Here is a 25689-nt window from a genome sequence, read left to right as displayed (position 1 = left end):
TTTTTTTAAACCAAATAAACATTGTTTTGATCATATATATGAGGTAATAACTATAAAAGCAATCTTCACTCGCTAAATGTACTGCAAAAAAGGTCAGTAAGGATAATTCATAATGCCGCCTACAGAGAACATACTAACTCCTTATTTCTAAAATCACAAATACTTCAACTTGCTGATATAGTTCATCTTCAAACAGCTAAAATAATGCATAAGGCTAAAAATAACCAATTAGCTAAAAATGTCATCCAATACTTCTCTACAAGAGAGGAGAAATATGATCTCAGGGAAGAACTACATTTGAAACACTTATATGCTAGGACTACGTTATGCTAGCCATAGCATTTCAGTATGTGGAATCAAACTATGGAATGGATTGAGTAAGACCCTCAAACAATGCACAACGATGAGCCAATTCAAGAAACAATACAAGCAGTTGATGTTTGCTAAATACAAGGATGAAGAGTCTTGAACCAGTCATGATGTGCTATACATATCACTATATTGACACTTACTATGGTACCCATTATGTCATTGTATGGTCATGTCACCTCATACTTCGGTACGTGACAAAAATAAAAAATAAAAAAAATTAAAAAATAAAATAAAAAATAAAAAATAAAAAATAAAAAATAAAAAATAAAAAATAAAAAATAAAAAATAAAAAATAAAAAATAAAAAATAAAAAATAAAAAACTATATTAGGGAAGCAGGAAGTGAACAAATGTAACAGTTACTGATTGTAAAAGTACCAGATAGAGGGGTAGGATTTAATAAGCTTTGCTTCTTCCTACTCCTTTTGGACATGTGGAACTGTGAACTGATTATGTGATGCATTCAATTGTAATCTGATGCATGTTCAAATGAAATTAAACCATTACCATTACCATAACCATATACTGTATGATAATCATAATAATACAGCTCACTGTTGGCACAAGGTGGCAGAAGTACATTCAATGAGAACTGGGAAGGGATATTTTCCTGAAACTTACCTATGTTCTACTGCTGATGACTAATCGTCGGTATTGAAGGCGTTGAATGAGTTAAACGATACATTTAGCAGATAAATGATGATCAATGCTAATTATATGCTACCCTATATGCTGTCCTTTGTTGGTAAGAACACAAAAAGGCTCAGGGAATGCTTCAGAATGTCACTGTATGTGTTGGAATCCATGTTCCCCACAATGAACCGCAGCTCCCAACTGCCAGAAGCACTCATGCAGCCCTAGACCATGAAACTGCCACTAGTGTCTAAAGGTAGTGTTAATAAATGTCACTACAACAAAGAGTTTAGTGATAAGGATTTGTTATTTCAGTATTTTTTTTTAGACAGCTAGAAGTAGTAAATTATAGTAAATTTACGTTCTTGCAGGACAGTGACGGCATCGGGATGTATTTGGAAAAATGAGGCGAAACGGTTGCTTCTTTTGTCCACAGATCCCTCAGCCGCACACACATAGAAACAGTAACACCCATCTACATGCTAACACACACACACACGCTTGCTCATGAACAAAGCCTCGTACGGTGAGCATGCGTGCATCTCCAGTGCCTGCGGGCACTCAGGGCCAGGCAGCATGGAGGAGGAGGTGGGGGAGGAGATGGGCAGGAGAAGGGAGGAGGGGTGAGAGGAGTACGCACCGTGTAGAGGCTATCTAAGCTATTGAGGGTCAACCCCCCCTCTTTCACCCCTCCACCCCGCACCCTCGTCCCCTAGCAGGATGCTCTCCCGCCACCGCCATGGAGCTGACCCAGGTTCAAGGCCTACATGCTGCAGCTTCGCAGACACTGCGCATACAAAAACATGCCAACACAGATGAATTGGACTCATTCACAATTTTGACATAACAAGTGCACACTGTACGCTGAAACACACGAACAATCCTCATATGTCAAGGTTCACGTTGCACAAATGCTCATCCGCACACAAACACACGGTGTGGGTTGATGAAATACACAAGTGTGGCTGCACAAAGCATAAAAGAGCATGGACGTACATGCATGGATAAGCCAAGCAATGTCAGCCATTAGAATGGAAATAGATATGCTATTATTGTAAATCTGGCCAATATGTGGATGCTCGACGGATATAATTGGAGCAGCTTGAAAATGGCATGGATGCACACTGTCTGATTTGGCCGAAGCAAAGGTCTATGTCTTGTTAAACGCACCACTGGGCTAGACAGGCCACCCATTCACATTTGCATGCTGGAAACACACACACATATGCACACAAATAGTGACAAAACAGCAAACACTACACTCTCACCGGCCTCATTACTGTGCCTATGCGGCAAAGCCACTGCCTGTGAGCATCTCAACTGGAATAATCACAGCTAAAATAGCGCACACGTCCTCCGTCATAAACTAGCGCGAACCAAATTTGACTTCGAGTAAAGATAAACAAGCAGTGATGGCTATACACAGTCGGAATAAACTGTGCGACTTTTAAAAGAAGATTATCCAGCGAGATAATATCGCTGAGTGGCTAAGATAATCCAAAAAATAAGATATGCATAATTTACTGTTACTAATCTCCTTTATGGGAAATAAAGCCTATTGCCAGCCTACAGTAAACAAGTCACATGGAAGGCCATCACTTACTTTTACACCGTGTCTGACTCACACTGGGGCCCTAAGGACATCGCTTCCCCTTTTATACTTAAGTTTACCTGCTCTCTCATAGCCCAAAATGCTGCTAAAACCCAAACACACAATTGTGTATCAAAATAGTCAGTTAATCAAATTAACACACATAGCAGAAGAATAACCTAGATATGGTAATGAATATAGAGAGAGATACATTGAATCAAACAAAGAATGGTTTGATAAAATATTACTGCTTACTATGCCAGAATTAATTAATTAATTAATTCTGTGCCGCTCTGAGCCCATCATAAGCAATGAGTGAAGTCACAGGAAGTCACTTGTCAACCCATTGAAAACGGCAAGAGGTCATAACTCAATATAACAGTCTGAATCACAGTGACATCTTACAAATAAAATTACATTCATCACACAGCAACTTAACACTCATTTGTGGCGCTCTAAGCCAATCACAAGCAATGAGTGAAGTCGCAGGAAGTCACCTGTCAACCCATTGAAAACTGCAAGAGGACATCATTCAATATAACAGTCTGCATCACAGTGTCAGCTTACAAATGAAGCTATATTCATCACACAGCAACTTAACACTCATCTGTGCCGCTCCAAGCCGATCACAAGCAATGAGTGAAGTCACAGGAAGTCACTTGTCAACCCATTGAAAACGGCAAGAGGTCATAACTCAATATAACAGTCTGAATCACAGTGTCATCTTATAAAATAAAACTACATTCATCACACAGCAACTTAACACTCATCTGTGCCACTCTAAGCCAATCACAAGCAATGAGTGAAGTCAACTGTCAACCCACTGAAAACTGCAAGAGGTCATAACGCAATATAACAGTCTGAATCACAGTGTCATCTTACAAATAAAACTACATTAATCACACAGCAACTTAACACTCATCTGTGCCGCTCTAAGCCGATCACAAGCAATGAGTGAAGTCACAGGAAGTCACCTGTCAACCCATTGAAAACTGCAAGAGGTCATAACTCAACAGTCTGAATCACAGTGTCATCTTACAAATAAAACTACATTCATCACACAGCAACTTAACACTCAAAAGGTACATTCAAAAAAATATACAAATATATGCCAATATGTGTTGAAAATTGAAAAGTTTTCCCGAAATGAAATGCGCCTGAGCAACAAAGTAATTGTGGTGCTGCAATGACATCAGCCTCCCTCTGGTGGCTCTCACTGGTGGATAGAGGCAGCATTGCAGTGCCATCCATCCATTTGTTATGCTGCTTGTCCTCCAATGAAAAGCATTATTGGAAAACTTTAAAGCTCGTACATGTTTGCACATTTTTTAGGTATACCTTTTGAGTGTTAAGTTGCTGTGTGATGAATGTAATTTTATTTGTAAGATGTCACTGTGATTCAGACTGTTGCCGTGTCATTAATATTTTGCTGTGTTTTCTTTTTTCCCCACTTTTTATGGTAATTCCCTGGTTAAAAAACCCAAATAAATAAATGCTAACAATTTTATCCAGGCCTTATACTATATCAAATGGAAAAGCTGTACCCAGAAATGTATATTTAAAGTTAAAGCTACCCCACAAGCTATAAACTAATACCACATTGGTATGTTGTCGACTTGCCACCTCATTTTTACCACTGACTTTTGAAGTGCACGCACATTTAAAGAGTTCACCAGGTCATCTTTGCATTAAGATGCAGCCCACTGATGCCAAAGTTGCCTTTGATATCACACATTTGACTTTGGAGCATGCTTCAAACTAATCAGGCCTCGGAGGCTCACAGGTCATAACCAAAATTCGAGCTGGGAATCAGTGATGAGACGCGTTCACATGTGGATCGTGGACATGCACCGCTGTCTCTTTAAGGTTATGAGTGGAAAAAAAAAGTCTCCTCGGGATGTCATGTGGCGCTGTTAAGACGCGACACCTGTCACCATCACCAGAACCTTCCCTCCCTCATCCCCTCAGGGGCGCAGGAAGCAGCCAAGGTCAAAGTCTTTAAAGGCAAAGGAGGAGGAAACCAAGTGACTAACACTAAAGCGTCACAAAGAATCAGATCTGTCAAGTTTAACCTCAGGAGTTAGTGTCCATCTATGCATGTTGGTTGAACACAATATGGTTTCTACCTATTTGGGATCTTTTACTCGCTCTCCGTCTCATCCCTTTGCCTTGTTTTCCCTCTCCCTCCAAAGCCTGCCCATGGATAATGACATCCTCTCCCTGGATTAATTGTGAGGGACACATTAAGCAATGGCGCTGACACTCCCTGTAATTAAAGCGTTCAGACCGACAAGTTCATACTGGAAGACTTTTCTCCTCTTTTACAACTGGTAGTGGTGCTTTAAAAATAATAGTGTCGACGGTGCATTCAATAACAATGGGAACTAGCCTATGAGGTCAGGTTAAAAGTAAACAAAACACATGGCTCAATGGTCAATGCATATTTTGTGTTGAAAATATTACACTTCTTTATGAATAATAACAGCAATAATTAGATTAATCAGATTTATCACCATGTTTCCAATGAATTAATCAGGATTAATTAGCATTAACCTGAAAGGGAATGGAATTAAAATGTAATTTAGCTACCACCTTTTCTACATCCCTAATTCCCAGATTCCTAGTTTTCATGAACGCAGCATTTTATAGCAGTAGTGGTAGTGGTGCTTTAAAAATAATAGTGTCGACGGTGCATTCAATAACAATGGGAACTAGCCTATGAGGTCAGGTTAAAAGTAAACAAAACACATGGCTCAATGGTCAATGCATATTTTGTGTCGAAAATATTACACTTCTTTATGAATAATAACAGCAATAATTTAATTAATTGAATTAATCACCATGTTCCAATGAATTAATCAGGATTAATTAAAATTAGTCTAAAAGGGAAAGGAATTATACTGTAATTTAGTTACCACCTTTTCGACATCCCTAATTCCCAGATTCCTAGTTTTCATGAATGCAGCATTTTATAGCAGTAGTGGTAGTGGTGCTTTAAAAATAATAGTGTCGACGGTGCATTCAATAACAATGGGAACTAGCCTATGAGGTCAGGTAAACAAAACACATGGCTCAATGGTCAATGCATATTTTGTGTCGAAAATATTACACTTCTTTATGAATAATAACAGCAATAATCAGATTAATCGAATTAATCACCACGGGCCAATGAATTAATCAGGATGAATTAACATTAATCTGAAAGGGATTGGAATTATACTGTAATTTAGTTACCACATTTGCTACATCCATAATTCCCAGATTCCTAGTTTTCATGAATGCAGCATTTTATAGCAGAATTGTTATTATTTAGGAGACAACATGTACTTTTGCATCCTAGCTCCAATGGTCATGTATAGTCAGTGCTCGGTTACCCCTAATGCGCTTTGTACTTATGTCCATAAAATTTTGCACATTGGACTCGGAGAAGAAGAATCGTGTGCAATGTGTGTTTCGTCTTCTTATCTTTTACGCGTTAGTTTGAGTTGACCGCTGCTTTCACACGTTAGTGCTCAGCAAAGTCTGTGACCTTTTCAGGAACATGGCCGCGTGTAGCATTTGCAGTCATTTCTCATATTGAGCTCCCTAATGCTCAGACTGTGTAGATGCGGTGCTTCCTGCCCTTGCCTGACTGCTATCGCCTCAGGCGATGGCGGCCCAAAGCACTGTCCAAAAAAAAAAAAAAAAGGAGGAAAAAAACCTCCTCTGTAATAGAAGGAGCTGTTTTAATGCGACACGCAAAAAGGTTTGCATGCGTGTAAGGCTGTAGATGAACATGCACAAATGTCATTCAAATAATCAGCCAGTTGGATTCTTGCAATGCAGTGAAGCATACAAACGCACACTCAGAGCTCGCAAGGGACACACACACATACACACACACACACCATTGACCACAGGTTGCCCCCTCTGATTTGACCTATGCCACCAAAAGCACTCAGCTGGTTCTCGCCTCCCTTGGTGTTCCTGTGCTGCTGTTATGGGTTCCTGTTTCGGGAGCGGTGGGTTGTATTGTTAAGTGACAGCGGTTCCTGTGTATTCCGTCGTGGTCTGCCGCCCCCCCTGTCTGACCAAACCCCCCATTCAGCTTCCTCCCCTTGCTACTTAAGGTCAACATTTATGTCTCAGGTGGCTTAGGACTCGTGTCACTGTACGATGACCACAGCATGTGATGAAAAATTTTAATTGTCAAATCTGTTTAAAAATGTAAGTGTTGACCTATAAATGTAGTTAGAATGTTGTATTCTCGTGTTAAACGATGCCAAAGTTTCAGATAATGAGGTTCACACATTTGGAAGTGAGCCCTGAAAGAAGTTTGGAATGGGTCAAAACGCTCTGTTTGAAAGGGCGTGGTAAAACCGTTCCTTTGTGATGTCACAGAGGGGTGAACTTCCTTATATGGTTTATAGCTAGATAGCTAGATAGCTAGATAGCTAGATAGCTAGATAGATAGCTAGATAGATAGATAGATAGATAGATAGATAGATAGATAGATAGATAGATAGATAGATAGATAGATAGATAGATAGATAGATAGATAGATAGATAGATAGATAGATAGATAGATAGATAGATAGATAGATAGATAGATAGATAGATAGATAGATAGATAGAAATAGAAATTGCCAATGAAATGTTGTTGCCTTGCTCCCGTTTAATAATAAATAATAATAATAATAATAATGTTGAGAATAAATAGATGACATCAAATATGAGCAACAATGTACAGCGTGAACAGTTATTTGTACAAATAATTCTAATTATTTTTGAATAAATAATAATAATTAATATTTATAATAATTAATAGTTAGGAATCACTTTGGGCTTGTGAACAATCACAGCGTAGTTGGTTGTAAATAAATTAAAACCGGCCATTTTCGCAGGAAGCACAAATCAAAGGAAATACAGCTGGAATAGGTGCAGATTCTGTAAAATCTAAAAAAGTTTTCTGTGCGGGTTATTGTGTGTAGCTGCTCTACAGGAGACCACAACTCAATACAAAGGGTCGAAAAATAATAATAGGTTTAATAGCCACACCAATGTTAATGTCCAAACAGAAGCTATAGTAATTTTGCATTTGATCAAACTTACTTAAGTTTTGTCTGATCGCTGCATAAGTTTTCTTTCAATTCAATACCTCCTGGTATCATGGGAATTGTAGTTCTTTTAGTGTCTATTTTACATGTGTTTTTACCGAACTACATCTACTAACATCTCAACTGTTATAACTACTTTTTGTTTACCTGCTTTATTTTGTTAATCCAGTCCTATATTTTGTTATTGTGTACACCCCTAACAAACATGCACTATTGGATCCCATTGTAAAAAAGCTAGTTACTAGATGAAAGTAGCGTTCAATACCCTCACTGTCATTGAGCTCCATGAATGATATAACAGTTTACCTGCCACAGTCAAGCTATCATAACAGCTGCGATGCGCACTACAGGATTCCTCCCCGTTGCAAAGCACCTTGGGTGTTCCCAAATTTGCCTGCCGAGGTAATCCATTACCTACACATGCGAAGACAAACGGCACGGAGGAGTGTTGATGCAATCAGGTTGCGAAAACATCTCCGGGGCCACCGTGCAAACCACCTCTTAGCCATCCTTCTGCTTTCTTTTTAATCTAACCTCTCCTTCAATTATCCCAATGTCACCACCACCACCACCGCCACCACCATCGGGGAACTTTGCTTTTGGATGAATTAGCAGCAAACGAGGTTTGCAGCAGGTAAGCCGCTGCTCCACTCTGTCACTGTCATAGCCGTGCCTCTGACTAAACAGTTTGCGTACCTGTTTAAGTATTAGAGAATTTAACACCTCCCTTCTCGCTACGGTGATCCGAGGGAGGGTGACAGGAGACAATTAATAAGGTCCGCCTGCATCACTCCCTTTACATAATTAATGGGGCTCATTACTGAAGCAGGAGTAGCTCTATAGAACCCTCCATAACTCAGAACGTTAGAGTACAGACATTGGGGATGGGTGGATTTTTTTTTTGTGTTGTTGTTGAGTGGAATTCAGCCTTTCACACCACTGAGCTCATCAATACTCCCACGGCAATCAAAGACGAAAAGGTTATTTTGCTTTTTTGCAACAACGCCCTTATGCAATACCTATATAAAAGACAATGACACAGTATAATATTGGAGAGTATAACCGACAACAATCGAGCTGCCCTGTTTGTCTGTGTCGGGGATATGAGTAGGCAACATGGACCTCAAGTACCTGCGCCCCACCTTCTGGCCCTGATGTTGAGGCGCGGTGTCCTGTTTTTGAACACTTATATTTTTAGCCTGCAGCTTGTTCGTTTTTTTGATGAGATAAGGCTGCTCTGTGGACAAGTAGTTAGTACACACGGCTCACAGCTAGGGAACCAGTGTTCAATTCCACCCTCGGCCGTCTCTGTGTGGAGTTTGCATGTTCTCCAAAAGCAAGCTAGGTTAATTGGCGACTCCAAATTGTCCATAGGTATGAATGTGAGTGTGAATAGTTGTTTGGCGGGGTACACCCTGGACTGGTCGCCAGCCAATCACAGGGCACATAAAGACAAACAACCATTCACACTCACATTCATACCTATGGACAATTTGGAGTCGCCAATTAACCTAGCATGTTTTTGGAATGTGGGAAGAAACCGGAGTACCCGAAGAAAACCCACGCATGCACGGGGAGAACTCTGTGCAAACTCCACACAGAGATGGCCGACGGTGGAATCGAACCCGGGTCTCCTAGCTGTGTGGCCTGGACGCTAACCACTCGACCCAGTTACATTTATTTGATTTTAAATGTGATTGTATTATCTAATGGGCTGCACGGTGATTCAAAGTGATTAGCGCTCAGGCCACACAGCTAGGAGACCCGTGTTCGATTCCACCCTCTGCCAATTGTCCATAGGTATGAATGTGAGTGTGAATGGTTGTTTGTCTATATGTGCTCTGTGATTGGCTGGCAACCTGTCCAAAGTGTACCCCACCTATTGCCCGAAGACAGCTGGGATAGGCTCCAGCACCCCCGCGACCCTCATGAGGATAAGCGGTAGAAAATGAATGAATGGCTACGTCAACACTGCTGGGGATGATCCCCAATTCAAATTTGTGGTTATTATTTTTTTTTTATGTATTATGTATTATCCATTTGTTTCTACCTCTGACAGCTAAAATTCACCTGTTACCATAAAAGGTATAAGCGGTATTTGGGTCCCTTGGTTAAAAATGTCATATCCTGTTCCATACCTTTCTAAAATGATCTCACTATGAGAAAATTAGACACAGTCCCCTGTTTTCCCTGTTCCCTCATCCCTCCTTTCTCTCAGCCAGCTAATGAAGGCCTCGTGGCCTACTCTTATTAAAAATTTCGCCCTTGCCTCTCATATTAATTGGGTTCATAATAAGAAATGCGGCGGATTCATTATTTAATTGCAGGGGCACATTTGGAATACAGTTTCTGAAATGTATTTTTAATGAAAAACACTACATCCTGACCTAATCATATCAACCCTATTCTATCTAATTAGGGATGCAAAAAATCATTAGAGTTGCAAAATATTAGTTTCAGCTCTTGTCGGGCGGCTCCTTTGCTTGCCTTCATGAATTTTCATATTTATATATTTTTTTCCCCCTGTACGGGATGAATAGTTAATAAGGGGGAAAGTGACACAAATAATTGCACATCGGAAAATGATTATGATAAAGTCATATTTTTAAAATTATGTGACATATTAGTATAATGTATATATATAGCAGTCATGTCTTTTCAGTTTTCTTGTATTTACTTTATCTGTATTGTGAAAAAAAGTGTAGATTAGTAAGCATTAGTCAATGGTGCATCGTTTGTTGACACTTGTTTGACACTAGACTGGAAGGGAAAAAAAAACACCTAAATTAGTTTTTTTGCAGGGTTACAGTATGTGCAAAGAGCAAATGGAGTTAATGAAGATGGAGAACACAGAGCGATGCGTGCCGCTACAAATCCACCAGGCTAAATTAAAGAGGGGCCTGCAGTTTGATGACCACGTTCTATTTCCCCTTATCTCAACAAGTCACATTTCCACTCACCATGCAAAGATTTGACATCGGCAGTGTCGGCTCGGTGCTAATACACTTTTCGCGTCGATGTCGTCGCCGTTGACCTGCGGTATCCCTGGCTGTCAAACATGCGGGAGCCGCACTCCTCATTTCATGGGGACAGACATTTATGCAAAGTGGAATCCTGCACTCGTGACATTGACTTGTCCAGCCCACGTTAAGATAAAGCCCAGTGTTGCATATTCATCCCATATGCATTTTGATTGAGAATTATTATTATTGAAATATCTTTGGAATATATGGTTTCCACAGACTAATCAGGCAGCCTCCTAGTTGGGCTTCTGTTTTGGTAATTATCCTCTTCTAATTACAATGAAGCTAAATACCTCTGAGATGAGTTCTCAGCTTTCTGAAATGTAACTAAAGAAAATGTAATCATTTGCCAACTCTGTGCATTATTTTACACAATATGCTGTATTTTGTTTGTTAATATTTTTTTAGTAATTTTAAGTAATATGCAATTACATTTTTTTATTTATGGGACCTATTATGCTCATTTTTCGGCCCCTTTGTATTGAGTTGTGGACTCCAAGAGCACACACAGCTTTCGAGTTCTTCCAGAATCTGCACCTATTCAACTGTTTTTCAATTTTATTTCATGGTTCCCGCAAAAACGGTCTGTTTTAATTGATTCCACCCATGGCCCGCCTGCAGGCACGCCCACTCCGCTTTGGTAGGTCACACTTGCCGCTAGCTGCGTACGGTATAGGAGTTGATAATAAACAACGATGTATCTTTTTTAAATGTCGTAAAAAAACCCATAAAAGCTGTATGTGATAGATTCTGAATCCGATCCAGTAGAGACTGGACATTCCGATGTGTCTCAAAAAAAGAGGTTACGTCAAGACGTCTCTCAATGGTAAGTAGCATTAGCATTTTAGTGTTTTCTACAACATTGGTAACGTCTAATATGGTGGGAAACGGCTATTAGCAACTTTTGCGCCGTGACACAAAAAAATACACAGTTAGGACACTGATAAATTGTTACTTACTGCTTGCTCTTCCTATGGAAAGTTGCATACTGGCCCATGTTCACCAAATAGTCCAGTTTGAAATACAGAATACAGAAAGACAGAATAAAATGTATTTCTTTTGCTGGAAGGGAATCAGGAACTCCCGAAACGAGCCATTGCTAGCAAGTAAACAGAGGAGCAGAGCTTGGGACGGCAGAGAGCTTCGCCCATATAAGGAATTCCGCCCCTCTGTGACATCACAAAAGAGCTGTTTTACCACACCTTTTGAAACAGAGCGTTCTGAGCCATCCCAAACTTCTTTTAGGGCTCACTTCCAAATGTGCAAACCTCATTATCTGAAACATTGGCATCGTTTAACAGGAGAATACAACATTCTTTTGACTTTATTGTGAATTTTCAAGAAAAAACATTTACTATGTTACAGGCATGGTCTGAGACCGCTATGAAAAGGGGGTGCTAGACATAAGTAAGGAAGGGCTAGACATGCTAATCATGAAGATCTATGATCTATTTTTTCTGACATAATTTCATTCTTGTAAATTTCCAACTTTATAATGACAAATTTTTGACTTTTTTTCATGGAAATCTCAGATTTTCAAATTATTATTATAATTATATTATTAGAAATTATACACCCAAACAATACGCTCACAATAAACAAATAAATATAGCCTTAAATATAGTTTAAACATAGTATAACATTAAATAAGAACTAAAATTAGCCACATGGGCAATTAACTAATACCATCCTTTGTTATGTCAGATAAAAAGTGACCACTAGCCCAATTCATCAAGAAAGGGTTAAAAAAGATTTGACAGGAAGCCACAAGAACAGACTTGCCTACCTTGCGTCTCTCTCCATTAAAGCCCCTCCATTGCTCCGCCTTCTTGACGATGTAGCTGAGCTCCTGATTGGACAGCTCCAAGTCCTGAGGTAGGAAGTAAGTCCCCTCCTTGGCTGTGAGCCTCTGGTAGACGTCCAGCATGCGGCCGTCGTTGTGAAATCTAGAAGGAGTGGAAAAGAAGTCAAAGATGTGGGAGTGGAAGCAGGAGGGATGCCAGCCTGAATCACTGTCTCCGCTCTCTCTCGGGAAGGGTCACGTGGGGTCAAATACTTAGGCAAGACAAAACAAGCCGAGGTGTGGATACAATAGTAGCAGTTGTGTTATTTTACTGTCACTGTGGCTTTTTTTAGGAATGATGAAGATAACTATTGATCACACAATGCAATGGCTGATACACAATGAAAATAATTCAAAGTGCAAACGGAATCAAATACATTGCCCCGTGTGTAGGAAGCACTTTGTTCTCATGCTGACTTCAGCACTCTGTCTGTGCATGTTTCTTTGATGCATCTGCTAATGTGTGGGAGTCCAATCCTGAGATCTTCCTGGTGCGGTTTGGAGAACCCGCACTGAGTCACATGGAAAGACTCGGCCAAAGCAGACTGCATATTGATCCATAACACAAAGTGTTATATTTCTTTTAGCCACACATGGATGCATGCAGCCAACCCCTTGAAAAAGGAATCACCACGTCTGTATACAAAAAAATAGCATTGGCTGACCATCAAAACCAACCGACCTTGCACCCTTCCAGAGAGATTGTAGTCTGTCAGAGGGTAATCAACTCTCAAATACACCCGACATCAAGGAAACGGGGATTTATGCATGGAAGTGGTGCACGGCTTTGAACCCAGCATCATGCCCCGTCCCTCTTGGGATGGAGATGTTTGTAGTATCTTGACCTCACACACTGCAAACAGCATGCATCTATTTTCATGCTACACTTGAATCACGCTTCTCATTCATTTATGCGGTCTCTCGCAAAAGAAAGACGTCCATATCTTTGCATCTTTGAGCTTGAAAACACAAGTCTTTGTATTTGAATGAAATGTGGGAGTGATCCACCCATTCCTCTTCAATATAAAGGGTCAATGAAAAGACATTTGTTGGCGTTAGGTTCCCTTTTCATAGCGGTTTCAGACCATGCTTGTAACATTTTTTCTCTGAAATTCACAACAATAAATTAAAAAGAATGTTGTATTCTCCTGTTAAACGATGCCAATGTTTCAGATAATTAGGTTTCCACATTTGGAAGTGAGACCTGAAAGAAGTTTGGGATGGGTCAAAACGCTCTGTTTGAAAGGGCGTGGTAAAACCGTTCCTTTGTGATGTCACAGAGGGGTGGACTTCCTTATATGGTTTATAGTTAGATAGAGAGATAGAGAGATAGAGAGATAGAGAGATAGAGAGATGGAGAGATGGAGAGATGGAGAGATGGAGAGTATGAGAGCTAGAGAGCTAGAGAGCTAGACAGATAGACAGATAGACAGATAGACAGATAGACAGATAGACAGATAGACAGATAGACAGATAGACAGATAGATAGATAGATAGATAGATAGATAGATAGATAGATAGATAGATAGATAGATAGATAGATAGATAGATAGATAGATAGTTTGGGATGGTTCAAAACACTGTTTCAGAAGGCGTGGTAAAACTGCCCCTTTGTGATGTCACAGAGGGGCGGAATACCTTATATAGGTGAAGTTCCATGATGAAGTTAGCATGTAGGACACACAGTCAGGAGATCCAGAAGACCTGGGTTCGATTCCCCACTTGGGCATCTCGGTCTTGTGTTTGCACGTTCTCCCCGTGCATGGGTAGGTTTTCTCCGGGTAGTCCGGTTTCAAGTTTCAATAATCTAGCAATGACAGAGCAAAGAACTTCCGCCTTCAGCAGTGTTTGTGCTGCTTTTTGATCGTGATTGTGTATTTATGGTGTTTATTAACGACTGGGTGATTACAAGTGGAGCATCTATAGTTTTGTGAGACCAGTGGTTAGCATGTAGAACACACAGTCAGGAGATGGGGAAGACCTGGGTTCAATTCGCTTGGGCATCTCTGTCTCGTGTTTGCACGTTCTCCCCGTGCATGGGTAGGTTTTCACCGGGTAGTCTGGTTTTGAGTTCCAATAATAATCTACGAGTTAGAGCTAGCAACAACTACAATCGAATGTAATCAAGCAATGACAGAGCAAAAAACTTCCGCCTTTAGGAGTGATGGTGTAGTTATGGTGTTTATTAACGACTGGGTGATTACAAGTGGAGCATCTATAGTTTTGTGAGGCCAGTGGTTAGCATGTAGAACACACAGTCAGGAGATTGGGAAGACCTGGGTTCAATTCGCTTGGGCATCTCTGTCTCGTGTTTGCACATTCTCCCCGTGCATGGGTAGGTTTTCTCCGGGTAGTCCGGTTTCAAGTTTCAATAATCTAGCAATGACAGAGCAAAGAACTTCCGCCTTCAGCAGTGTTTGTGCTGCTTTTTGATCGTGATTGTGTATTTATGGTGTTTATTAACGACTGGGTGATTACAAGTGGAGCATCTATAGTTTTGTGAGACCAGTGGTTAGCATGTAGAACACACAGTCAGGAGATGGGGAAGACCTGGGTTCAATTCGCTTGGGCATCTCTGTCTCGTGTTTGCACGTTCTCCCCGTGCATGGGTAGGTTTTCACCGGGTAGTCTGGTTTTGAGTTCCAATAATAATCTACGAGTTAGAGCTAGCAACAACTACAATCGAATGTAATCAAGCAATGACAGAGCAAAAAACTTCCGCCTTTAGGAGTGATGGTGTAGTTATGGTGTTTATTAACGACTGGGTGATTACAAGTGGAGCATCTATAGTTTTGTGAGGCCAGTGGTTAGCATGTAGAACACACAGTCAGGAGATTGGGAAGACCTGGGTTCAATTCGCTTGGGCATCTCTGTCTCGTGTTTGCACATTCTCCCCGTGCATGGGTAGGTTTTCTCCGGGTAGTCTGGTTTCAAGTTTAAATAATCTAGCAATGACAGAGCAAAAAACTTCCGCCATCAGGAGTGTTTGTCCTTTTTTGATCGTGATGGTGTATTTATGGTGTTTATTAACGACTGGGTGATTACAAGTAGAGCATCTATAGTTTTGTGAGGCCAGTGGTTAGCAAGTCGGACACACAGTCAGGAGATCTGGAAGACCTGGGTTTGATTCTTGACTTGGGCATCTCTGTCTCGTGTTTGCACGTTCTCCCCGTGCATGGGAAGGTTTTCTCCGGGTAGTCCGGTTTCGAATTCCAATAATAATCTAAGAGTTGGAGCTAGCAACAACTATGATCAAATGTGACGTCATGTAGACAAGAACTTGCGCCTTCAGGAGTGTTTGTCCTGCCCACTGACGTAGATTGTCTATTTAACACTCAAAGATCGTTGATGCTGTATAACAAGCAAGAACGTTGCTTACAAGTACAGTAAGCAGTGTGCAAAGACATCGTCAATAAAAATGCAGTGGAGCGATTCGTCTTTCAATAACGTAGATGGATTATTTACAGGAGATCAAAGTCAGAGTCAAAAACGCTGCAATTTCTTATGAGTCTTTTGTTATAATTTGTGGAATTCTTGTGTTTTTGCCTGTTGACATGTGAAACAAAATGGCGGAACCCCAAAATGTCCATTGGCTATGATTTATTGATCCAAATTGTGGCAACTCTATTAACCCAAAGGCATAAAGACACATCGGGTATACACTCATTAATTCCTACAGCGTGTAACCATGTAACGATTTGGTTCTAGCGTCACCTTCAATGTCACATGACCCTGTTTGTAGGTGTTAAAAAAAGGATAGAGGTGTAAATCATTGATAAGCACATTTGCAACCAGTGAATAAAGGCTGCCTAAAATATAATTAAAAAGGATAACAGTCCATTCTATCTATACTACATATAGCCCAAGGCTTCTTTTTTTTTTTTCAAAATGGGTCATGCTCCATGTCAGAGCCCCTTCCTTGCAGCCAATAGGAAAACCGTAACCCATAAAATGATCAGCCTTGCTTCAGCCTTGTGGCCTACATTCAATACAAACCCACGTGGCGCTTGAGTGGCAGAAGTCATTATTCCCGGCTGCTGTTTTAATATTGTCCATTTAGCCGCAGCCCGATAAGCGTCCCGCTTACTGAAATTAGATGGCACCCTCTCCTCGGCCGCCAATCCCAAACTGATTAATTCAATAAGGGTTTTCTTACATTTGGGCCTGTTAATGGAATTTGGGCAGATACAAGGCTGAGGGAACACACCTTGAATGAATACTGTGTTAGACGACTCAGTCATTTATAAGCCACCTTCGGATTTTACACTTATACACATCTTTTTTTTTTGGGGGGGGGGTCATTTTAACCTTCCTCTTGTGTTAGCTTTCTAGTATCATCTGTTATGTTACCAGGTCGGTTTTGACCCATGTATTTTAAAATACTATAAAATACACTAAAAACAATAAGTTACTTCTCATGTTACCTTGGTTACCTTCTAAGGCTTCCTCATCCATGAAAATATTGGTTTTAATACTTTTGGTGTGGGCATGGAGGCCTTTTTTTGTCACTATACCCCTCAATTTCAATTTCCAAAAATGGTAAAATGAACTTAAAAAAATCATATTAATAAATTGAAGGTTCTTTTGTTACCTGGTTATTACTGAGGGATATAGAACATATCTCTTAAATTAATTAGTTTTATTTATTTTCTAATTTTAGTGTTAATCACTAAAGAAACATCTATGGTGTTCGGGTCAATTTTGACCCATATATATTAATGTAAAAAAAAAGGTAAAAAAGTTATTGTTTTCAGCAACAGAACTTTAGTATAAACTGAAATCAAAAAGCAGAACAGGTCCAGATCTTGGTTCACTGTACTTCTTGCCATTCTTTCCATTCATTCTTTCCATGATCCAAAATTATAAATGTGAAATCAGCCACTCAAATGAGTGAATTCACCTCACATGTATACTGGAAAAACGGTCAAAATGAGAATCCCCTGAAGCTTACATGATGAGAAAATGAGCTGGTTGTCATTGTGTTGGCTAATTGTACACTTATGATTTCAGTTGTGGCTCAAAATATTGCTTTATAGTCATATTATTATAACCGACCCTAACAATACAGTGGTCATAATTTCAACCAGACCATTTTAAAATGTAGTAAAAATGATTTTTTTGGTTTTATTTTGTTGAAATAGAGTTTCCTGACAAAGTCAAAAAGCCTTAATGCAATAAACAAATGTTATGCGATTCTTTTTATGCATTAAAATTTAAAACGGGTCTGTGCCGACCCTAACACAAGAGGAGGGTTATAATTGTCCAAGATTTGATTTCAGCATGGTGCGTTCAGGACATTCAGGACATATACATGCATGAATGTTCAGTGAATATAATGTATTATGTGTTCAAACTTTGAACTTTGGGGTGTAGAAGAGTTATTTCTGAATGGACATTTTATGTATAGTCTGATGGTAAGGGGCAGTGTGTTCCAGAGAGGGTATTCATCTTCATTGTCAGACTGTCCCTACAGGTTGCTTTGGTTCAGAAATAGCCATGACTTTCATTGCTCACACAATTTCTGGCTTTTTCCGTCACAGGGGAGGAGTAATATGGAGCTCACATAAATGGGAGATAGCATAATACCAGGAGTCTCACCTGAGCAGGTAAATGCAGACGATGGTGACGGACAGAAGGAAAATGACACCGTAAAGGAAGACGGTGATAATCACCCCGGCTGCACCCGATTGGTCCACTCTTCGGAAGTGCCAGAAAAGTTTGGCGGCGTCGCCTACTGGTCTGTCTGGGCTGTAGGTGAGACGCTGCAAAGATAAATATTTGAGAATATTGACTTAAAGGCATATAAGGTTGTCGCCCAACAGTGATAAGTGAATTTTCATTAAGTTGGACTCCTTATTTATAAATGAATATTTTCATAGATCGAGCATAGAAAACTATTTTTAACATGATTGGAGCCTTCTAGACATGATCTAACACCCCTATAGTCAACTTTACACTTGTATTCCCAAATATAGTAGTTGGATTCCTTATTTATAAATGAATATTTTCATTGATCAAGCATAGAAAACAGTTTTTAACATGATTGGAGCCCTCTAGACATGAACTAACACCCCTATAGTGACCTTTACACTTGTATTCCCAAATATAGTAATCATATTTTGTATATATTTCTAAAAATCATGAAACTACTTGGCTGCTTGGCGGTCGAGTGGTTAGCGCGCAGACCTCACAGCTAGGAGAGTTCAATTCCACCCTCGGCCATCTCTGTGTGGAGTTTGCATGTTCTTCCCGTGCATGCGTGGGTTTTCTCCGGGTACTCCGGTTTTCTCCCACATTCCAAAAACATGCTTGGTTAATTGGTATGAATGTGAGTGTGAATGGTTGTTTGTCTATATGTGCCCTGTGATTGGCTGGCGACCAGTCCAGGGTGTACCCTGCCTCTCAATGAATGAATGAATATTATCAACAGGGCAATGTTTATTTGTTGACATTACGAAAAAAAAGTGTAAAAAAAATAAAAAGTATAACCTGTAGTTACAGTTAGAACCCAACATGTCCCTGTGACCAAAAAAAAAAGACACCCAGCTAACCTTGCATTTTTTCTCTCTCATCCTCTCTCCCTTCCTCATTTTTTTTTGTAATCTAAAGTCACTTTGCCAAGATAAAGTGAACTCCTATTTAAAGTGCACAAGTGTCCAAGTTATTTTTAAGTGACTTACCCCGAGGACGGCGTCCACTGCAAGGACTGCCAGGGGGTGCAGGACTGTCCACACTCCCTGAGCCATGATAAACTTTGACGTGAAGGAAGGGAGTGAGCCAAATATCTGTTGACAGCCCCATCTGATCAGAACCAGCAGGAACGTTAGTGCGTTCAAGGTCAGGGGACCCACCACCACCATCGCCAGCTCCTCGCGGGTGTGGAGCAAAGGACTCTGGTACACAAGGTCCACCGTGTGTGCGTGGAACTGGAATCTGGAGGGGTAGTCGTAAGAATGTTTTCACACTGCAAACATTCTCTGTCTCGTCCACGGCCATGTTTACCGTAGTTTACCATTTGCTTTCAAAAATAAAAAATGTAGAACACAACTACATGTGATGTAATCCCTGAAAGGGCGGGTATTGGAATTAATGTTGTCAAAAGATCCAATAATCCAAAGAAAAAGCAAAACATATGCACATAGTTCATCAAAAATTGAAGTCTTGTAAAAATGAGAAATTGAATCCTCCTTTCCCTTTAGAAGGTACAAATATTTTCCCTAAATATTATATATCATAATATATTTTTTGTGCCACTTTTAAAAATTGTATTTATTAATATTTATAAATTTTTGTAAATATTTATTATTTTTTTATAATTGAATATTTATGTTTATTTATTATATTGTTATATTATTATTATATTATTAAATATTTCCCCAAATATTGGTTATTTTTGTGCCACTTTTAAAAATTACATTTATTAATATTTATAAATTTTATATTTATTTATTTTTTAATAAATAAATATCATATTTATTTACTTTTTTATGAATACATATTTAGAAATGTTCATTTATTATATTGTTATATTAGTATTCTATTATTTATTATATTATTAAATATTTTCCCCAAATATTGGTTATTTTTGTGCCACTTTTTAAAATTATATTTATTCATATTTATACATTTTTTATAAATATCTATTATTTTTATAAATGAATATTTATGTTTATTGATTATATTGTTATATTATTATTATATTATTAAATATTTTCCCCAAACATTGGTTATTTTTGTGGCACTTAAAATTATATTTATTAATATTTATACATTTTTATATTTTTTATAAATGAATATTTATGTTTATTTATCATACTGTTATATTATTATATCATTAAATATTTTCCCCAAATATTGGTTATTTTGTGCCACTTAAAATTATATTTATTAATATTTATACATTTTTATAATTTTTTTATAAATGAATATTTATGTTTATTTATCATATTGTTATATTATTATTATATTATTACATATTTTCCCCAAATATTAGTTATTTTTGTGCCACTTAAAATTATATTTATTAATATTTATACATTTTTATAAATATTTATTTAATTTTTTATAAATAAATATTTAGAAATGTTTATTTATTATAATGTTATATTAGTATTCTATTATTTATTATATTATTAAATATTTTCCCCAAATATTGGTTATTTTTGTGCCACTTAAAATTATATTTATTAATATTCATACATTTTTATACATATTAATTTAAATTTTTATCAATAAATATTTAGAAATGTTTATTTATTATATTGTTATATTAGTATTCTATTATTTATTATATTATTAAATATTTTCCCCAAATATTGGTTATTTTTTGTGCCACTTTTTAAAATTATATTTATAAATATTTAATATATTGGTACACAAGGTCCACCGTGTGTGCGTGGAACTGGAATCTGGAGGAGTAGTCGTAATGTCCATGTGTCAATATGCATGTGTTGGTGATGTGATGCTGCTATCATCATAAAAATAAATTAAAAAAAGCGACAAGAAATGGCAGTAAAATCAGTATCGAGTTCAACCTTCTGTTAGCTCGACTCAGCATTTACAGCAAGCCTCATGAGCTCCTTAATCTTCCCATCAGTCTTCCCATCAGTCATGCTCATGAAGTCACACCTGACTTGCTCTAAAAGTCCAAAGCGTACCTGATTCCGTTCATTAATCTCGCTGACGACGTGCTTGGATGTTTTATATGAAGCGAAACACACCAATGCAGTTTATACCTCTGATACAGTATCATTGTGTAGATGCCATATTTCTATTCTGAAGTAAAAAACTAAGCAGTATCATCGTCTTAAGGCAGGATTTGTATTGTGAAGGTGTCCCAAACATTATAAATTATGCATTTTCAACTCACAGATTTTGTATAGGGTTTCTTTTGACATGAATCTGAACTTTTGAAGCCTTTTTTGATGTGGATGCTTTAGGGTATGTTTTATATTTGTGAGATTTTTAAGACTGAAAAGTTGTGAAGGTCTAAAGAAGTTGTGTGAAAAGTGTGCTCCGGTGATATTACGATGTTTAATGCTGAGCTTGGATCAAAACAATATGGTAAAAGACCAAGAAAAGTACCATTAATTGGACCGAGTGTGAGGCTTAGAACATTTAAGACGTATCTGCAATTTGGGGAACAACATTTTTCCAAAGGTTTTCCTGTTTTTGGTGTCAGAATTTGGATGCAAATGAAATCGTAGAGTGCAAGTATCATCATTCCTAACTCAAAATTACTTGATAATTTTATTTTTCCCTGTTTTGGTGTCAGAAGTTGGATGAAAAATGAAATCGTAGGGTGGATGTATGTCATTCCTAACTCAGAATTGCTTCATAATTTTATTTCTTCCTGTTTTGGTGTCAGAAGTTGGATGCAAATGAAATTGTAGCATGCAAATATGGTCATTGCTAACTCAGAATTGCTTCATAATTTAATTTTTTCCTGTTTTGGTGTCAGAAGTTGGATGCAAATGAAATCATAGAGTGGAAGTATGGTTATTGCTAACTCAGAATTGCTTCATAATTTCGTGTTTTTCTGTTTTGGTGCCAGAAGTTGGATGCAAATGAAATCATAGAGTGGAAGTATGGTTATTGCTAACTCAGAATTGTTTCATAATTTCGTGGTTTTCTGTTTTTTGTTGTCAGTAGTTGGATGCAAATGAAATCATAGAGTGGAAGTATGGTTATTGCTAACTCAGAATTGCTTCATAATTTTATTTTTCCCTGTTTTGGTGTCAGAAGTTGGATGCAAATGAAATCGTAAAGTGCAAATATGGTCATTCTTAACTCAGAATTGCTTTCGAATTTCTTTTTTTTCTGTTTTGGTGTCAGAAGTTGGATGCAAATGAAATCGTAGACTGCAAGTATGGTCATTCTTAACTCAGAATTGCTTCATAATTTTATTTTTTCCTGTTTTGGTGTCAGAAGTTGGATGAAAAATGAAATCGTAGGGTGGATGTATGTCATTCCTAACTCAGAATTGCTTCATAATTTTATTTCTTCCTGTTTCGGTGTCAGAAGTTGGATGCAAATGAAATTGTAGCATGCAAATATGGTCATTGCTAACTCAGAATTGCTTCATAATTTTATTTTTTCCTGTTTTGGTGTCAGAAGTTGGATGCAAATGAAATCATAGAGTGGAAGTATGGTTATTGCTAACTCAGAATTGCTTCATAATTTCGTGTTTTTCTGTTTTGGTGCCAGAAGTTGGATGCAAATGAAATCATAGAGTGGAAGTATGGTTATTGCTAACTCAGAATTGCTTCATAATTTTATTTTTCCCTGTTTTGGTGTCAGAAGTTGGATGCAAATGAAATCATAGAGTGGAAGTATGGTCATTGCTAACTCAAAATCGCTTCATAATTTTATTTTTCCCTGTTTTGGTGTCAGAAGTTGGATGCAAATGAAATCGTAGAGTGCAAGTATGGTCATTCTTAACTCAGAATTGCTTCATAATTTTATTTTTCCCTGTTATGGTGTCAGAAGTCGGATGCAAATAATTCACATTGACGCCAAATTGTTTATAGATACATAGCTTCTGTCTATGTCAAAATTTTTGAAAAGAGGAATGCAACAAGATGCAAAATTCCGAAAAATGCAAAAAAATAAAGACCTTGCAAAGTTACCAAAAGTATAAGACAACAATAATGTTTTTTTTTTTAAAGTATTTGTTTTATGTTGTGTTGAAAGAACTGTTTTCCTTTTATGGTGTCAGAAGTTGGATGCATGTATAAAGTGCAGACCCTTACTAAGTCATTTCATTCCTAATTCAGATCAATGCCACATTTTCATTGATAGATGACTAGATTCATGGATTAGGATTAATGCAACAATAAAATGAGAAATTCGGGAAAATGTAAAACAGTGACATATTTTGGTGTCAGAAGTGGGATGCAAATGGAACAGTAGAGTGCAAGTGTGATCATTCCTAATTCATATTGATACCAAATTCTTCATATATACACATTATTAAATTATTATTAAATTTAATTAATTAATTAAATGTACTATTGGTTATATTAGGGGTCAATAAATGTTTTTCTCACTTTTACAAAATGAAGATGGTGAAGAGCTACTAGGATTTATTTTCATATCTTATTTCTAGCCAAACCTTGACTAATATTAATAATGTTTGTTGGAATGTAATACAAAGATCCAATATGTCTACTTCAGCAATATCTGTACTTTATGTGTTACAGCAGAATGTACTAGAAAATCATCTATACAGCTGCGTTGTCTACATATCAGTGCAATCCCCTACCCGTCCTTACATTGTGTGTGTGTGTGCGTGTGTGTGAATGACAGTATCAAAGGAAGGCAACTCACTTGTTGACAGGAACTGCTATGGCCTGCAGGTAGAGCCACTGGCTGCAGTAATGCAGGTAGAGCCTCACAAACCACATCAAAGCCAGCAGCAGCATAATGAGGCCGAGCTGCCAAACGTAGCCCGTACATCTACCGCGCATTTGTTGTTGATGTTGTTGTTGCCGGGGAAACGGTAGGCCCAGCTCGGACGGCAGCATGCGGAGGGCCAAGTGGGTTGGATCGGACAGCTGAGAGGGACTCGGTCCACGATGTGGAGATCTGTTTCAAGACAAGGGATGATAGTCAAAGTTGGCAGAGAACAAGTCGTGTTTTGTTTATTGTATTGTAAACACGATTCCGCCATAGCGACAAGCATCCAATGCATTAGACATGTTATTTAACATCATTCACAGCAATGTGTTTACTGTGGGGTCCCCTTTATGCTCATTAACAAGACAATTTGAAAGATAAGCAAATCCACAGTAATTCACACTGCAAACATTCTCTGTCTAGTCCACGGCCATGTTTGTTTACCATAGATGCCCATTTGCTTTCAAAAATAAAAAATGTAGAACACAACTACATGTGATGTAATCCCTGAAAGGGCGGGTATTGGAATTAATGTTGTCAAAAGATCCAATAATCCAAAGAAAAAGCAAAACATATGCACATAGTTCATCGAAAATTGAAGTCTTGTAAAAATGAGGACATATTTCCTCTCCCGGGACTTTAGAAGGTACACATATTTTCCCCAAATATTGGTTATTTTTTGTGCCACTTTTAAAAATTATATTTATTAATATTTATACATTTTTATACATATTTATTTTTTATAAATGAATATTTATAAATGTTTATTTATTACATTGTTATATTATTATTATATTATTTATTATATTATTAAATATTTTCCCCAAATATTGGTTATTTTTTGTGTCACTTTTTTAAAATTATATTTATAAATATTTATACATTTATATAAATATTTATTTAATGTTTTATAAATGAATATTTATAAATATTTATTTATCATATTGTTATATTATTATTATTATATTATATATTATTATATTATATATAATTATATATTATATTATTAAATATTTCCCCAAATATTGGTTATTTTTTGTGCCACTTTTTAAAAATTATATTTATAAATATTTATACATTTTTATAAATAGTTGTTTTTTATAAATGAATATTTATAAATGTTAATTTATTATATTGTTATATTATTATTATATTAGCTATTAAATTATTAAATATTTTCCCCAAATATTGGTTATTTTTTGTGCTACTTTTAAAAATTATATTTATAAATATTTATACATTTTTATAAATAGTTTTTTTTTATAAATGAATATTTATAAATGTTAATTTATTATATTGTCATATTATTATTATATTAGCTATTAAATTATTAAATATTTTCCCCAAATATTGATTATTTTTTGTGCCACTTTTTAAAATTATATTTATAAATATTTATACATTTTTATAAATATTTATTAAATGTTTTTTATAAATGTGTATTTATAATTATTTATAAATAATAAATAATAGAATAATAATATAACAATATAATAATATTGTTATATTAATATTATATCATTTATTATATTATTTATGACATTATTTATCATATTATTATCATATTATTACATTATTATATATTATTACATATATTATTTATTATATGTATTTATTATGTATTTATAACATTTATAAACATTTATCATTTGGAATTAGTGTCTTTGGTTATTGATAACATTTTTAACATCATTTCCCATCCGCACACAGGACTATCTCAGTGTCCTGGCATTGA

General features: G+C 37.1%; 1 protein-coding gene across 1 annotated transcript in view; it reads right to left on the bottom strand.

Annotated features, from left to right (window-relative positions):
- The window catches only part of LOC131109148 (uncharacterized), a 55649-nt gene extending 31540 nt beyond the window's left edge, over positions 1-24109 (bottom strand). The window contains exons 1-4 of the mRNA XM_078792269.1: positions 23886-24109; positions 19238-19490; positions 18156-18319; positions 12501-12660 (exon numbers count right to left, since the gene is read on the bottom strand). Coding sequence (XP_078648395.1) covers positions 12501-12660; positions 18156-18319; positions 19238-19490; positions 23886-24082 — 774 coding nt within the window. The 5' untranslated portion in view covers positions 24083-24109. The remainder of the gene's footprint in view (positions 1-12500; positions 12661-18155; positions 18320-19237; positions 19491-23885) is intronic.
- Positions 24110-25689: the final 1580 nt, after the last annotated feature.

Source organism: Doryrhamphus excisus, linkage group LG7 (assembly GCF_037039965.1).
Source record: "Doryrhamphus excisus strain RoL-2023G ecotype Guam linkage group LG7, RoL_Dexc_Guam_v1.1, whole genome shotgun sequence".
Taxonomy (NCBI): domain Eukaryota; kingdom Metazoa; phylum Chordata; class Actinopteri; order Syngnathiformes; family Syngnathidae; genus Doryrhamphus; species Doryrhamphus excisus.
The sequence above is the reverse complement of the archived record's forward strand: the minus strand, read 5'-3'. Positions and strand labels throughout refer to the sequence as shown.